Source organism: Nasonia vitripennis, chromosome 1 (genome assembly GCF_009193385.2).
Source record: "Nasonia vitripennis strain AsymCx chromosome 1, Nvit_psr_1.1, whole genome shotgun sequence".
NCBI lineage: Eukaryota > Metazoa > Arthropoda > Insecta > Hymenoptera > Pteromalidae > Nasonia > Nasonia vitripennis.
Genome location: NC_045757.1, coordinates 19725700 through 19743714, shown reverse-complemented (window position 1 = coordinate 19743714; position 18015 = coordinate 19725700). Strand labels below are relative to the sequence as shown.

Genomic DNA, 18015 nt, shown 5'->3' with positions numbered 1-18015 from the left:
CTCGTACTGCGTGCCCAAAAGTCGCCAGGCTTCATCGTAGCTGCCATCGCTTGGATCCAAGATGTGGAGCGAATTAGCGGCTGCTCCGACTAACGACTTTTTTAGATAGTGGAACGCTGTGATGTTGTCGATATTCAATCGCACCATCTCGTTCCTGAAAGTCGTTTTGAACGCGTTCCATTTTTCTAGACGACCATCAAACTTCGGCAAGTCAATAGTCGGCAACCCAGAAAATCGAGAGATGTCTAGAAGAGTCGAATGCCCTAACGGAACGGTAGTATCGCTACCGAGAGTCTTGCTCTGCTTATCCTCGGCGGATCGGATGTACGCGGTTACCTTGAAGTAGAAATTCTTCAAGTCATTGAACTTCTCCCTCTCGGCTTCCTTGTGGACTGCATCTAATTTATAGAATAAGTTACCGAGAGTCTTGTAGTGCATGACGATTTCCTCCATGCGCGCTTTACACTCGTGAAGAACAGCAGATTTCGACTTAATAACTATCGACAGGTCTGTCAATAAATCCCTAAGTTGCTCGGTCTGGTTGTTCCACTGTACCACTAAAGCGTCCATGTTGCCTAGTAGTCAGTGAATACGCACGCTAAATAATAAATACCGAAATCCCTTATACGGACTGAAGCGCGAGCACGTGTCTCGACGCGCTCAGATTCTCGGAATTCGCTCGTCCGGCACAACAACGGTTTGCCGCTCGCCGCAACGCGCGACCTCGTGTTTACGCGCGAAGTCAAACAAACGCCGCGCTGTGTTCGAAATTCACACACGCGTAGAGTCACTTTGAAAAAGATAAACGCTACTTATCTTTTCTGTTGCGTTGACAATGCGTTGACCTTGAAGCGGCAGCTGGAGAGGTGACCCCAGGGGAAGACGTCTATGCGATGACCTGGGGAACCTTGATGAACCCTTTGTCCTTAGCTGACTGGCCGAACTGTCGATCCACACCTCACAGGAGGCACCATGAATTGTCGCGCGCGAAATATTCTGAGGCGAATATTCCCGCTTTTTTTGTGTGTGTTCGAGTTCGCAAGGAGTGAGGTGTGGGAGAAATAAAGAAGTCGATTGAGCGAAAATCGAGAGTATTTAATCGCGCTCAAATTGAGAGGGGAAAGCCGTGAGGCATAAAACCCCTCTCGAATATTTTACAAGCTGCGAATAAAAAGAAGAATGTGTGTCGTGTTCGTGTGTGTGTCGTGTTCGTGCGATTCTCAGAGAGAATCTTCGCTTCGTGTCAGTGGCGCAGTTCCACAGACTCAAGTCGGTAGCGCAGTTCTACCGACTTGCACGTTTCGACGCGCGCGAGATACGATTCGCGGAACCGGGCGCGAGCCGAACGCGAGTAGCAGGCAGCGAAAGAGACGAAGGAGAGAGATTTAGAGAGAAAGAGAGAGAGAGATAGAGAGAGAGATAGAGAGTAGCACAAGCACCAGCACCAGAAACACTCGATGGACGTACGGACGAATTCGCAAGAGCCAAAGTGTCGTTCGATCGTTCGCTAGTTTGACTGCACGAGCTGTCAAGCTTGGCGTCTTATCGTCAACTGACTCGGCGCTCGTCCGGCCGCGCGCGACACGAGGCCGGCGGCGCTGCCGGCGAGCGCGGCAAGTCGCGACTCCGCTTGTTCAACTCGAGCACGGGAGATGGAGCCACATGCTCTACGTCGACCTCGCTGAGTTCGCTCGACACCGTTTTCACGGCGGAACTTACACCTCGGGTCTCGACGGAACACTGACTGACTTTGTGTTGTTTAAGTGCAATTACTGTGTGAAAAGTGTCATCGATGTTCAAAGTCACCAATGATGAGGTTTGTACAGGTATTTCAAATCTCATCAGTATGCGAGCGCAGTCACTGTCAACCACCAAATCTCTCATAATCATGCTAAATCCATGATATTGAAGTTTGATGTCTGTTCTTTTGCATTAAGCCTTGTTCAATTATTTAGAAACAGACTGCCATATCAGTTTTTACTTGACAGTCTTGGTTCAGCTTTGCACCCTGAACTCTATGGCTTTGGCGGCAAAAATACAGGTGGGTCTATACATGAAAGTTGAATTCATATCAGCTTTAGCAACTTAATTTGTATTAGCATGTTGAAACAGTATATTAAGTTGAATTCATTCTAGCTGATATGAATTCAACTTTCATGTATAGACCCACCTGTATTTTTGCCGCCAAAGCCATAGGGTTCAAAGCTGAACCAAGACTGTCAAGTAAAAACTGATATGGCAGTCTATTTCTAAATAATTGAACAAGTCTTGTGCAAACCTCATCAGTGGTGACTTTGAGTGCATCGATGACACTTTTGACACAGTAATTGCACTTGAATAATCCCTGTTAAAAATAAATAAATGGTGTTATTATCCTTATATGGTACTTTCATTTATAGCCACATCAAATACTTATATTTATATTTAATATATTTAAAATAGTCAGTCCCAAATCAGTACATATTTTTAATACGTATTACCAGGCAAATTACATGTTTATAGTACGTACTAAAGATACGTACAAAAAATATGTATTTATTTTTAACAGGGATACAAAGTCAGTTAGTACACAATGCTGTACATACTGTCATGTATGAGAGCATGCATGTGTAGGGTTAGGTTTCACTATTAATGTGCACCTTAAAAATCATGTTTCCCCTTTAAAAGACATTGTAGATGAATTTATAGGGTATATATATTCATCAATTTATGAATATTTTCAAACAATGTCAATGAAGAGCAGGATCATTGGTGTGAAAAGTAAGGTTATATGAACAAATCACAGTGGAGAAAAAATTCTACCGAGATTTCTTCCAGAAATCATGTCTGATTTATCGGGGTTTTCATCTAGATTCTACTTTGGAAACCTGCTAGATTTGAAAAATCTCGGTAGTTTCCAGATACTTTCTCAGGAACGCTGCTACCAGGGATTTTAAAAATATCTATGATTTTTTAGGAATGATCCAAGCAATTTATAAGGCTTTGAATGTGAATTTTAATCATAAAGAAAGTCACCTGAGAAGAAAATTGGTATTCAATGTCCATCATTGACTAAAAATTCAAGCCTAAGTAATAAATTATTTAAATACATGTTTGCATATAGAAATAAATTGCTTCACTCGGATCATTGTCAAAAAAATCATAGGACTTCATTTTATTATTACAAATATACCTACCGAAGTCGAGGAATCGTAAATATATATCTCTTGCGAAAAATTCGAACATAAATCATACACTCGATCATAATTTTAAAGTCAGTGGATACATATATATATATATATATATATATATATATATATATATATATATATATATATATATATATATATATATATATATAAATGTAAAACATCAAAACAGTAAATATTTTAAATAATGCAAGGTTTATTGTTTAAATTAAATGTGACAATGTTACATATCATGTCATATCTACAGAAAAAGTACAAAGTTGTAAGTCATACGTTGTCAGCGCAATCTTGCAATAAATGACTCGTCTGTGTTTATAAATCTCCTCTCCAACGTTTCACGTATCAGTATATTCATGTTTGCAAAATTTGAATATCATGCTGATATGCATGCACGATTTTTTCGTCTACCTTACTTGGAGTGTTCACGGAGAGGAAGGAATTGTCGGGAAAGGAAGGTGAGATAGGGGCTGAATAGATTTTTGGCGATGTGGATATATGTATTTATATGTATAAGTCCATTCGTGTGTAAAATTTGAAAGAGGGACTAAAAGATTGAGATACAAAAATAAATCGCAAATCGCCGAAAGCAGCCACGACAGAAGGCACGACAAATTGCTACGCAAAAAGCGGATGCTCCTTCCTTTTCACTACTCGTATCTCTGTCCCTCGATGGGACGAAAGATTTCAATAACTTTTCATCACACACTCGTAAAAAAATTAAATCAGCGCTCTAGGCGCCAGGTGCGACTTCACACTGTCGGAGGTAAATTAACAGTTCCTTGGTACACCGTACATTGATTCTCGCTCTCTCATTTATGAGATATTTAGATTCGTTTGTATTTTATATGATGTTTTCAGATACTGATAAAGGTATATAGATTTCGTTTTATAAATCTATCCAATTGAGAATAATCAAGTAAATATTTAAATAAAACTTTATTAGACATGAAAAATTATATTTCAAAGAAATAAAAATGTATAGACTTTAGAAATATAAAACAATAAGTATCCGATCGATTTGTCAAAAGTTTTACGTATTATGCTGATAAGGATCTTTCTCAAGGTATAACGGATTATATATAATGTTTTTATTCGCTTTAAAAGTTACGTATGATCTCGCATTTATTTTTTCTTTGCGGCTTTGTACTCTTTTCTCCAGTACCTTTCACAATGCTTGCTAACCACACTGTATCAAAGTCGCTACAGACTTTCTATGCGAGAAATTGGTAAGTATATTAGTTTATACGTTTTTTTTTTATTTTTTGCATTTTTTTAATTGTTTGTTCATCGGTTCTTCTATACGCTTACATATAAGTGGGCACAAACGTTTATATTTTTATACTGATATTTACCTACGTGTACAATATTTTCTACCTGTATAAATAATTTGGCGTAAATATCCTATTTGGAAGTCAAACAAATTCATCATTCGATCTATGATCTACTTAACTCAATGAATCTGCAGTAACTATGAAATCGTATTTCAATAAGGTACGCGTAACAGTAAAGCATTCAGTCACCTCGACAAACGAATTTCAATTTAATTGTATACACTGTATATTAATTATTGAACAACATTTTTTAATGCATTTCTATAAATGTTAATTAAAACCGACACTTTCTAGAAAACAAAAATTATGGTTTGTCTTCTTCTATTGGTATTTCAAATAAAAACGTTGGTCTTATACGAATATGAATTAAATTTGCCTGTTACTCTACTAGTGGGTTTATTCCATGCATTTGGCTAAATTAGAAGATTATGCGTTAACCACATTAAAGCGCTAAAAATCTCGTTTTATTTCAATTGCGTACCAACAAGCTACAAAAAGTTTACTTGACGCTACAAAAAATCGAAAACGAAAAATAAAGTTTGACTTGACTTAGGTAGACAAATGAGTAGTTGATATACTCCTCGTAATAGGCTTTCTTCCTTTACAGAAAACGATACACCTATACTGTACACAAGTACGTATTTTCTAACTGTCGCTTTAATGAAACGTTTCTTAAGCCTAAGCACTAACATATTTACATGCGAAATAAACTGATCGATTAACTATTTAATAATTAATGACGATTAAAAATAACATAGCATGTGTAAGACACAAAGGGATTTTTTTTATAAATTATCAATAACCGGGACAAGCTCTCTAAAACAAGAGTGTTTAACCGTTCCATCAAAAATTTCAACATTGTCCTGTCTCGATCAAAGATGATGACCAACCAGTCTTATGATTCTCGTCTTTTTGACGCTCGATTGTATTACTTCGAAATAACGGTTTCTTGTTTGTTCAAACACTACATTTTATAAATATCTCTTGTAGCAATATTCAATGCTTAAAAAATACAAGTACAAGGCTAAATTGTTCTCAGATTGTCAATTTTAGATAGTTTAATATAAAGCTAATTGTTTGTTTTAAATTTATCAATAGCAAACTAAAGTAACTATCTAAAATTAACAGTCAAAAACCAATTTTTGGATTTTACGATGTACGTTCGGTAGTTTTTCTTTTAACGTTCGTTAAATTAAATATTAAAACAAATCGGCGTGGTTGCAGTAATATAAATTTACCAGTCGCACAATACCCTTTTGTGTCTGTTTTTAATCTCTTCCATCGCGCATTTATTTAAAACCTCTTCAAATCGCTAGTACCTACTTTTTTCTTTGTTTAAATTGGTCATGGTTAATTAGCGAGCGAAAACATAAAATATTTTATTTTGAAATGTTGCTGTATATAAACATGGTAATCGATTCGATGATGCCTACTTTTCTTAATACTTTTTTTATTTTATTAACATTAATTTTTCGACCTCCAACAGATTTAATTTAATTGAAAGTAATATATAAATAGTGTTCATTTTAATTTTTTAGATAAAACGAAGTTTAAAAAACTTTTATAATTTATCCCTTCTTGTATTTAAAGCCATAAGAGTCAACGATTGAAGAAAAAGAGTTGAATAATTTGTAGCTAAAATGTATGTTATAATAAATTAGAATAAATCAGGGATGATAATAACTCGTTTGAAGTAAAAATCGCGTATTTTACTTCTTACCCTGTATGCAAATTATTAACGCATTATGAACATCTTATCTAAAGAAATATAAATATTTAATGAAATTTTTGAAAATAAGCTTTATCATTGTTTTTAAACATACCATAACGGATTTATTATATAATCTAAACTTGACTTAACAAATTTAATAGCATTCGTAAAAAATAATATCATCAAAGATATTAAATTCTTCAAAATTTATTAAAAATTTTGAAAAATTCCTGTTAGAAAATTGCGTAGAAATATTCATCATTCGTAACAAAAGCAGAAACGAATTTCTTTACAAAACATCAGATTACAATAGAGCGCTGCTTTGCGAGCGCCAGCATTGTTCATTTCTTCCAGGAGTATCACACGTTATAACTTTTTTTCGTTCGCTCATTTTTTCATCTCTCATGAATTACAATATTTATAAATTTGAGTTAATCATGAATTCGCGACGAAAGAAAAAACAGAAGTTCTTAACAAATAATCGTTAAATTTACAAACAAAACGATGAGTGCTAGTGAATTAGACCGGCGGCAATGCCCAAAGCGTCGCTGTCTTGTCGGCGGAGGTACTAAGAAACGAGAACTCTGTCGGGTGCCAGCGACCTGATATGACCTTGTCCTGATGCTGAGCAACGACGACACTCGGTAGAGGCATCGTTAAGTCACCTAAAACAAATGTGTTATTAATTTAAATTTTATATTTTTTTCATATTTAAGTCTAAAATCTTGGACGAACTTATGCATGAATTTTGAAAAATATACCAACCCTGCAGATCTGTGAGTACGAGTTTGTTGTCATAACCTCCAGTGAGAAGATAGTAAGCTGACGGCGAGAATCGGATACTTCTTATATCGGCAGCATGAGGTTTAAAACACTGCACCGTCCTGCCGCCACGAATGTCGTAAAGGACGCAGCTGCTGTCCTCGTGACCAGAAACAAGCAGTCGACCTGATGGATCAACGCAGAGTGCAGCCACTGGACTACCAACCTTTAACGGAATCAAATTTTGATTAAACGAGTAATAAACTGAGACCTACCAATGAGTGGAATACAAATCATCCCAAGAGGTTTCATTTATAACTTATTCCACTACGCAAAGTTTAAATTAGCAAGCATACCTTGAACCAAAAAAAATGGCAAAAACATCTTAGGATGATGATATAAAAATAGACTGATTCGAGAAAAAATAAAAATGTCAGTAATAAGCATTGCATTCTGTTTTACCGACGGAGCCAATGATTATGTATCAAACTCGCCTAATAGGTGCAAATTAAGAAATGAACTAAAAGATAAACTTACCCTACTACCAGGGACGGTGGCTGGTGTGTGCATGTTAACACAGCCACGTGTCCTTAAATCCCAGAATCGCACTGTCTTGTCCTGAGAACCGCTGACAAACATAGCGCCGCCCCAATTGTAAAGGGTCAGCACATGTCCACTGTGACCACTTAGAGCCTGGAAGGGAGTGCCTGTGGCGCAGTCGGTAACGTAGATTTTGCAGTCGCCTGCGCCACCACTAATCAAAAGACTGGATTTGTTCGATGTGTCTTCGAGGAAGCAAAGATCGCGCACTGTGCCATCGTGCATCGTAAGCTCGACTTCTTGGCCTGCAATACCGAAAATGAAAATTTAGAGGCTACGATTTATATGTTCATTTATTATTATTTTTTTTTTTTGAAAAATTAACTCTGAGAAATATTAAAATGAAAACATCTTATTGTACCTTCAAGATTAGAATTGTCAGCGTTGAATCGCATGAGCTTCACAGTTTTGTCGTTGCTTCCGGTAGCCATAAGCTGACCGTCCGGCGTCCAGGCCAGACAGTATATCGAACCCTTGTGATGTTTCGTTCTCTTGAAGAGAACCGTCGGCTGATATGTCTGATGGTCTTCCCTATAATCACGATTAAAAGATTAATTGATTAGCTGCTCAAAAGGCTTTTAATTGGTGAGTAAAAAAAACTATAATCAAAAAAGTCATCTACTGTAAAAATAACAAATTTTTTTTCACCTTGCAGTGAAAGCCTTGAAGCTTGCATTTGAAATAAAAAAAGTATGGGTTTAATGTATTGTGTGCAAAATATAAGTAAAATTAATTACAAAAATAAGAGTTTAAAGTCAGTATAAACATTTTTAATTTACTTCACGATAAGATCAACGAATTATTATTGTAAATTGTTTTTGTTGATCGATAGTTTGAGTAATTTTGTTTTGCAAGTATGTACGTACGTATAATATAAGTAGTTTGTCAGACAAAGTCAAAAAGTTTACGATTAGCCTAAAACTCAATACATAGTCGAAATTGAAATTTTTCAATGCATCAATATTAGCGAGCATATTCTCATAGAAAGCTTCGGCATCGAAAGTATAAGAGCTGTTTAGAATTTACACTAGAAATTATAAATATAAATTCAGCTTTCGCTTTTCCTAATATTGCTACAAATATCTGCAAAGATATACGCTCACACTCGGCTATTGCGTCAAATCAATTTCCCAACTAGAAGAAATAGAAACTGGCAAGTGCTCAATCTTTTACAAAGCGATTGAAATCGACTGATCGCAAAATCTCTGCGGATCAACACTAACAGATACTTGATAGAGAGCCAGCGCAATTTCAAACACACGGTAAAAATGAAATATGATGGCGCATGCGGCGCGCCCAATGCGCTATATATACTAATAAGTTTCGTTTTCTCTCGAGCGGTTCTGCGCCTCTACATTTCGCTCGCGTTTGTAATACGGCCGATTCTTCAAACTGTTTTTCTTGCCTAGAGAGCCGCGTTGTTAATGTACACTGTCCTGCGGAGGACAAAGAAGAAGAAGCTAAGGATCTCTATTACGAAACTTTAGAGCAGGTAATCGACCAGTTCGCGTCTTACGACACAAGAATAGTATTAGGCGATTTCAATGCTAAAATAGGTAGGGAGGAAATGTTTAGGCCTACTATAGGTAAGGAAAGCCTGCCCGAAGCCAGCAATGATAACGGTATTAGGGTCATAAATTTCGCGGCGGCAAAAGATCTTATAATCAAAACTACGTGTTTTAAGCACAAGAACATACACAAGGCAACGTGGACATCGCCGGACGGGGCCACATAGAACCAAATTGATCATTTCCTCATTGAAAAAAAACGTCATACTAATGTTCTTGACGTAAGGGCTTACAGAGGGGCAGATAGCGACTCGGACCACTTCCTAGTAGTAGCCAAATTAAGAGCTAGACTAGTAGCGAATCAAAATAGTAAGCGAGCAAACAAGGTAGAAAGCTTCGATATTGAGAAACTACGAGATAGAACAGAGCGAATTAGGTACCAGATAGAAATTAATAACAGGTTTCAGGCACTTGAAGAAGCAAACACATCGCCGGAGGGGAATGACGAACCGAATAGCTTATGGGGGACATCGAAAAAACGGTAAAAGAGGCCGCGAACAAAGTACTGGGTAAAAAGAAAAAGCCAAAGAGCAAACCATGGTTTGACGAAGAGTGCGAACTCTGGTTTGAAAGGCGCAAAAAGGCTAAATTATATAGCTTACAAAATAGAAGCGATAGGACCGTAGAAGAGTATTCTAACGTAAGGAAACAGACGAGCGCGATCTACAGAAATAAGAAGCGGGAGTATCAAAAGAATCTTATTAGGAGAATAGAAACTAACAGTAAGGAAAATAACCCCCGCGAAATGTACAGAGGGATTAACGCCATCAGAAAGGGTTTTAGGAGTAGAGCGCAATTGATGAAGGACGAAAACGGGGACCTCGTAACAAATGACAACGAATTACTGTCGCTGTGGAAAAATTATTTCGATAAATTATTAAACGTGCACGAAAATAGCGAAGAATTAGGGGACGAAATTCACACTGCTGAACCCCACGTGGAGGAACCGAGCTACCAAGAAGTAGAGGCCGCGATTAAAAAACTAAAAAACAACAAAGCCGTGGGAAATGACTCTATACCAGCTGAGTTACTCAAATATGGGGGCGTCGAGCTCACTTTCAAAATCTATAAACTAGTATGTGCCATCTGGAAAAATGAAACAATACCCGAAAATTGGAAGGAATCTATCATTATACCGATTTTTAAAAAGGGGGATAAGACAGATTGCAATAACTATAGGGGTATTTCACTTTTAGCAACGTGCTACAAAGTTCTGTCAAACGTAATACAAGCTAGACTCACTCCATTCGCGGAAGATATAGTAGGAGATTATCAGTGCGGATTTCGGCGCAACAGATCGACGAGCGATCAAATGTTTACCATAAGACAGTTGTTAGAGAAAAAGTGGGAATTTTGCGAAACCATACACCAACTATTTATAGATTTTAAAAAAGCGTACGACTCTATTAAGCGAAGCAAAATGTATCAAATTCTAGTACTTCTCGGTGTACCGAAAAAACTCGTGAGATTAATTCAAATATGTCTGAACGGAAGCACGGGAAAGGTCCGAGTAGGCGGTAATGTATCAGAACCCTTCCTGATACGCGATGGTTTAAAACAAGGGGATGGGCTCTCTACGGTGCTGTTCAACTTAACGTTAGAGTATGCCGTTAGAAAAATGCAGGTTAGCCAGCTGGGCGCAACGCTTAATGGAACAACGCAGATACAACAAGAAACGCGGAAATCCTCATAAAAGCGGTGGAGTATACAGGGTTAGAAGTAAGTGAATCAAAAACAAAGTACATGATTGTGGATAAGCTAGGCATCTGCAGAGGGGAGGAAGATCTCAGAGTCGGGAATTTTACTTTGGAAAAGGTTAGCGAATTCAGGTATCTGGGTACGACCATAAATGATACGACGATGACGAGATTAATGTCGAAATAAATAAGAGACTCCATTCGGGTAATGCTTGCTTCTACGCCGTGAGTAATTTACTTAAGTCGAGGCTGTTGTCTAAAAACGTTAAAATAAGAATATACAGGACAATAATACTGCCGGTGGTTCTGTACGGGTGCGAAACGTGGGCTCTCACTAAGCAGGCGGACAACCGTTTTAGGGTATTTGAAAATAAAGTCTTGCGAAAAATATACGGGCCGAAGAAAGATGAGGAAACCGGGGAATGGAGGAAACTACACAATGATGAGTTACACAATCTGTACGCGTCACCAAATATTAACAGAATAATAAAATCGCGCAGATTGAGATGGGCAGGGCACGTAGCGAGAATGGGAGACGACCGTACGGCAGCGCGTGTCATGAAGGGCAGGCCGATGGTAACGCGACCTCTAGGTAGACCTAGACGTAGATGGGAGGACAACGTAAAAGCGGATCTAGTAGAAATAGGACGGGTGGGTGTCGATCGGAGAGGTGCATCTTGGGTGGGGTTGACACAAGATAGGGCAGCGTGGAAGGCTTGCGTAGATGAGGCGATGAACTTTCGAGTTCCAAATGCCATGTAAAAAAAAAAGAGAGAGCCGCGTTGATGCTCTGCTCGAGTACACGCACTTTACCCAGTTCCCAGAGCCTTTCTAGGGTGAATATCTAAAATATTGATATTATATACAAGTACTCAGAATTCCAGATAGTAAGTCATTTTATAAGAAAAAAAATTTATTTTGCAGTGAAATTTTTCGTAATAAGAATCGATTATTCAAAAACTACAGCTAGAAATAAGCAGCTTCCCAGCTGATATATATATATATATATATATATATATATATATATATATATATATATATATATATATATATATATATATATATATATATATATATATATATATATATATATATATATATATATATATATATATAAAACTTTCATTCTTAATTGATTAATCATTCTCCGCCATAAACCATGTGAAAATGAACAAAGACGAACACGAAGAAATGGAAAAGACGATCGCGCTCGGTATTATAGCTGCAGCGACGGCAACACGTGCAAGAAGGAAACACAGGCGCGAGGGGAACAGAGATCGCGAAACTTTCTCTCATCGCGCGAGAAGAGAAGAGACTTGCACCGATCTTAATTAACCGTTGTGTTTTCTCACTACCGCCAGAGCAGCCGCGCTGACATCTCCACACTGTTTTTTCCCTAACGATCTGGGAGTTTCATTACTTCATTTACACAACTTAGTTGCATTTATTGTCTGAAAAAAAAATACTTTCATTTTCGGAATGCCAAATAAGAGCTGCCATTAGACGGAAAGTTGTATCGGCGATTATTAATAACGTTTCCGTTCTACGTAAGACGAAAGTTCGCTGTTGTTGTTTTTTTTTATTCTTGAACGCCGCACAACAATTTGAAATTTAAAATGTCTTATACTCGGTATAGGTAATTATGGAAAAGTGCTGAGATGTCAACAGAGTAATAATTTATGCTGATTACCCATTACTCTAGTGCTTAATATGCAAGTTGGTAAGAAATCTCGAGCTTCCGCTTGTAAATTAACGTTCGCTTCAACAAACACATCCGCGAGCATTTCTCTATCTCGAAAATTTATTGTGGTATAGTAAGGCGAGTATGAGTCCGGTGATCAGGAAATGGTTTTCATTTTTCTCCACGATTCTTAATACGAGAGAAGAAATTTAAAAGCCCAGCAGCAAGCATAGAAGATCGTTAAAATTCCTTCTTTCTGCGCTAATTTTTCTTCGAATCAAAACTAGTTTTATCGAGATTTAATACACCTAAATGCAGGCGTTTCTCTTATTAAATTACTTACATGAGTTAGTGTGATTAATAATTATCTCTTGATTTACAATTGCCAAAAAGGCGCTTTCTATTTTTTTGCGCAACAAACAAACTACTTGATTCATTTTTTACGGAAAGTAGTATTTGTATACTTTATCTTAGATTAAATTACTTGTGAAACATAATAGTCTCTACTATATAAATTATCTTGATTCGTTGATTTTCTACTTTAACGAAAGGTAGTGAGAAAACATCGCGCTTATTTAACTTCCTTCCAGTATTGAATCAGCATTTGATTTATTTATTCGAACAGTATAAGTTACAAAATCCTGTCCTTAAAACTTGTTCGACCTATGATACATTAAAATGCAGTAGTGAATTTAGCGAGCTATACCTTTCTAATCACCCATTGATACAGAATACTTATACGCACTGCATATTATAGTATTTACTTTATGCTCACTATCCAATCCATAAGAAATCTGTTATAGCTAAAAGATCTGACAATGAAATTATACATTCCACGACAGGAGAAAAAATATGACGTCGTCTATCGAAGAAAGCAAGGAGCATCGCAGGGTTTATCTTTTCACCGAAACTTTCTCAAAGCTTGAAGCCGTCATTCCTCCAGTGCACTCGACAACTCAAATCCACGCTGGTTTATTATTTTATTATTCCTCGCGCTTCTCACTGCTCGCGTTCGCTCGCACTCGAAAAAAGGAAAGGATACACCCGACGAGACGCCAGAGGAAGAAGCGCGGCGGCGTCGCTATGTTCGTTTTCATGTCGCTCCCGTTCGGTCGCATTGTTCGCCTTGCGCGCTCCGTTTGCTATGAGGGACTCATGCTCTGACCGCAGTACACGCTGGCGTTATCTGTACGTAGGCACCTTTTCTTTTATAACACACACGGCCTTATGTTAATGGATGAGGCAGGATGTGGGGAATTTTTTTTAGATTTAGGGAATTAGCCAGTGGGCGCGCGGTTATGAATTTTTAAGTGGCTTGTGAAAGCGTAAGTAAGTCATTATTTTGAGTAGCCGTGAGTTTCACACACTTGTATGTGATAGGGTTATTTTGACTTTTTGAAGAATGTCTGTATTTACGCGCAGGTACTCGAGGCAATCCATTTTTAAGCTTTCCTTTTAAAAGTACATTGGAATAACGACTGGTTTTATTTTTAAAACAGTACGAATTCGTTAAAGTTTGGGGAAATATTTTCCGGTAATACGCAACTTTTCGATCTATTATCTCAACAGTGCACTTTTAAGCTGTAACAGTAACTCCAATAATAGGGTAAGGCACACGGTCATTGCTCTGGAGTAGGTTAATTCGTTTATGCTCTACTGTATGTGCGACTGGAAAATAATTGACAAAGTAGTCGTTGGTCGATTATATAGCAAGAAACACTTTTTATGGCAAGTTCTTGAACCGTATCGGCGAAGTGCGTATACCGTTTTTTATCTCTCTTAACGGTTGCTTATATTAAACATCGCTTTCCTCCATGAACACGATCAATGGTTAAAATTGAAAACCATTTCGATGGGATTAAAATTTCAATATAAATTGTCCCGCATAGCCAGCAATCAGCTGATAATGCAACAGCTAATGACCATCGCTATACGACCAAATTGTAAAAATTAATCTTCCTAAATTTACGAGTAATTTATGAAGAATAGATTAGCAAACATCCGCCGCAGCCTTCACATGCCAAGGTGCCCGTCAACGACGTTATACCGGCAGTAACACTCAAGGAAATAAGAGTTGCTACCGCCGCGGCGCGTGAATTTTCACCCGGGCGACAGGTGCCAATCTTCCGCCTCGCGATTTCTCGTTTTAACAGAGGACATTGCTCTACTCTTCTCTAAGTCAGTAATATCTAGAGATGCTCTAATCAGTAGGCTTTGGAGAATTCAGCTTCAATGTTTGGTCTTGTGAAAATTCTTTTAAATTCGCACATACCAATTTTACACAGTACCGTTCGATGTGTAATTACAGACAAGAAGGAACTGTGTATATGGACAATGAGAAAAGCTTTGAAGTATCTAGATAATTATCAGTGTGGAATATAGAAAAATCTCAACTTGACTTTCACTTTGGCATGTACTTTCGCAGTTTGAAAATTCAAATATAATTATACTTGATATTATCAATGATCTACTGCATACGTGCGCTTGAACCCTAATCCAGCATAATCTGTACTTTGTTGCAAAAGTGAATATGTGCAAAAATTAGTCATTTTGTGTATGATGCGTGTAGGCTTAGCAGTATTGATGTTATAGTGTAAATATTGTCAGCCGCAAAAAGTACAAAATCTCATGCATTCCGTGAAGTAAAACAAAAGTTGGATACTTTGCGTAGCTTTCTCTTCGTGATTCAGAACATCATAATATATACTTTTCTTATATCCATTGGAAGAAAGCTGCACAATCGACTATTTTATAGGTCATGGCGAAGTTTTGTCTGCTAAATACAAAGCCAACATTAAACTTTATGACCATCAAAATATTTTCCAACTGTAAACATATGAATCTACAAAACGTTTATGGATATCACATATTGTTTATGTAAAACAATTATTTTTAACTTTAAATTTGAAAGTAGATTCAAGACAAAACTTCTTTATCATCGATAAAAAAAATTAAGCAACCAACTAATACACGCGATAATAAATAAAAGCAAACTAACCGAACGTCATGGAGTTTGGGATACGCGCATATCCGCAGCGTCTTGGAATTTGAGCCGACAGCATAGAGCTTGCCGTGCGGATGGAATTCTGCGCAACGCACTGCCTGCACATCTTCGAGGGCCGTGACAGCTACAAATTTCGGACGACCAGAACCACTGCTGCCGTTGCTGGTGTCTAGGTCAGGCCTTGGCTCTTGCTGTAATACAAATATTACAAATAATTATTGTTGTGATTTGGATTGAGTTAAGAATTGGATGATTTAATTGTATGTGTATTTGGAAAGAGGTTTATTTAAAATATAATAGTTGTCGCAAAAAAATCGTATAATATTGTGCAAATGATAGAAACATTTAAAATATGAAACTTATTTATATAAGTAAATCATTATTTTGATGCATATGTTAATTAACAAGAACCTTGTTAAAATTTGATATGGAATTTGAAAAGTGTTAGTATAGGTACATGAAGGTTGATTTAACATTCATCATGATTAGATTTGTACGAGGATGGCACAATTTACAATACTGCGGTAATCCAAGGCATATACTATGTATTGTTGATTGGTTTTAAAAACATGCTATATAAAACATTAAAACATAAGAGATAAGTAAATCCTTGAATCCCTAAACTATTCGAAAATAACTTCTTCCGGAGGATATGATAGCTAACGTAAAGAATGATGAAACCGTGAATAGAACTAGAAAGTTGGACATCCTAGCGGATGAGCACAAAATGTGCGAGCATACAACTGTTATAACGTCGATAGCTACTGAGATATCAGAGAAGAACGACGTTTGCGTGTTTCTTACTCTTCATACTACTAGCTCATACTTAAGGTATTATATGAGATCAGAGACATCAAATTTTATTATAAAATATTTTAAACCAATCATTTCCAATATTTGCAAAAATCAAAATAATTGTATCAATCATATCCAATTGAAAAAATAACCTGAAAGATAAGGAGTCAAATATAGCGCAATAAATAACAAAATAACTTTTTTCAGAAGATATAATTACTATCAAGATGCCATGAAAAATGATGAATAAACACAATAAAAACGAATGCGAAATATTCGTTATTATGCTTGCTCCTGATCTGGCTGGTGGCAGCTCAAACTCTTTTGAGCGGATTCTAGTAAGCATGGTTCATGACAGAGAGCATCGTGATTCGTGGTATGCTATATTATTGATGATTAACATCTTTTTACATGCATTGGAGAAATGTTCAGAAAAAGATAAAATCATGCGAAGGCCGATGAGTATCAGATATATAAGAGCCCCAGATAAAAATAATAAAGTGTATCCGTCTATTATTTATAATGCACACCGAGATATGATTAGACAGTTGCGCGACTATCTTGCATGACGTCATGCATGACTCTCAGGTAGATTGATCATTGAAACTCTCAATAATGCCAGAAATGTCAATCATCAAAACATGTTAAAACAATGATATCTCATAATCTGGGATTCGTAGTTTCACAATTAGAACAGACAATTACCACGTAACTTGAGACAAGTAAATAAATTTCTTATTTCCATAATATCAATCTGATTGTATAAACACATGATTAAAATAAATAAAAATATGAATCATCTTTTGGCTTAAAATTTTCAAATAATCGAAAAAAAATCCCAAGCAAACAAAGTATCATCAAAATTGCCCAATACACTTCGCTCAAGACTCGATTATCTCCTGCGCCTTGGCAGCCATCATAACACAACAACGGCACTCCGGCACGCTTTTACTTTCGAACTTCCCGCGCCCTTCGCCTTTTCTCGACTTCGCATGCAGTAGCTCTATATCTGTATACACTATCAATGCCGATCATCTCAGCTCATCAGCAAGCCAAATGAGATTTGGCCCTCGTTATCTGCGCAGCCCGTGCGAGACGCGCATAATGACGAACATGAGCGGTTAATAACGCATCGCTGTGCTCGCGTTTATAATGCATATATGAGTAGGTTCTGCGTGTGTATGTGCGCACTGCCTTAACGGTAAAAATGCAGACCGATGCTGTTTCCGAGATATGGCGCAAGGAGTCTTAGAAAGACGTTGTTTTTTGCTGATGGAGGTCTTAGCGCGGAGGAGTTTCCGGCTGCACTCTGAAAGGTAGTCGTTTGCGATGAGAGTAGAGTGTGTTTTTCTTTTTTGTTAGCGGCTGATGAGAATGTGCTTGCGTGGATTTATATTTATTGGCTGTTAACAAGATTTAACTGTAGATAAGTTGATTGCGAAGCAAAAACAGTGGGCTTATTGTGGCCTGACTGATCATAGTGATGGATTTGGTTTATCAATTGAAAATTACGATGTATTAAAAAAAAAAGGTCTGATGTATGTACGAGTCTCTTTATAATCTGCATTATTTAAAGCTCAAAGAATAGGTTTTTGTAACAGCGGGATAACCGAGAATTTTGGAAGAGTCGTGTTTAAGAAATTTGAAATTTTAATTATTCAAGATTGTTTTAGGATAC

At 37.1% G+C, this 18015-nt stretch overlaps 1 protein-coding gene across 10 annotated transcripts in view; it reads right to left on the bottom strand.

Moving 5' to 3' along the window:
- Positions 1-3364: 3364 nt before the first annotated feature.
- Positions 3365-18015, bottom strand: part of LOC100119826 (WD repeat-containing protein 47) — a 92223-nt gene continuing 77572 nt past the window's right edge. For 7 of the 10 annotated variants that reach the window (XM_032595764.1, XM_031931040.2, XM_032595767.1 and 4 more), the window contains 5 exons: positions 15537-15733; positions 7954-8123; positions 7530-7837; positions 6996-7218; positions 3365-6895 (listed from right to left, as the gene is read on the bottom strand). In XM_032595764.1, the coding sequence (XP_032451655.1) occupies positions 6750-6895; positions 6996-7218; positions 7530-7837; positions 7954-8123; positions 15537-15733 (1044 nt within the window). In that variant the 3' untranslated portion in view covers positions 3365-6749. Of the gene's footprint in view, positions 6896-6995; positions 7219-7529; positions 7838-7953; positions 8124-8240; positions 8262-15536; positions 15734-18015 lie in introns of all 10 variants that reach the window. The other 3 variants (XM_031931043.1, XM_031931037.2, XM_031931044.2) reach the window with 1 other exon arrangement.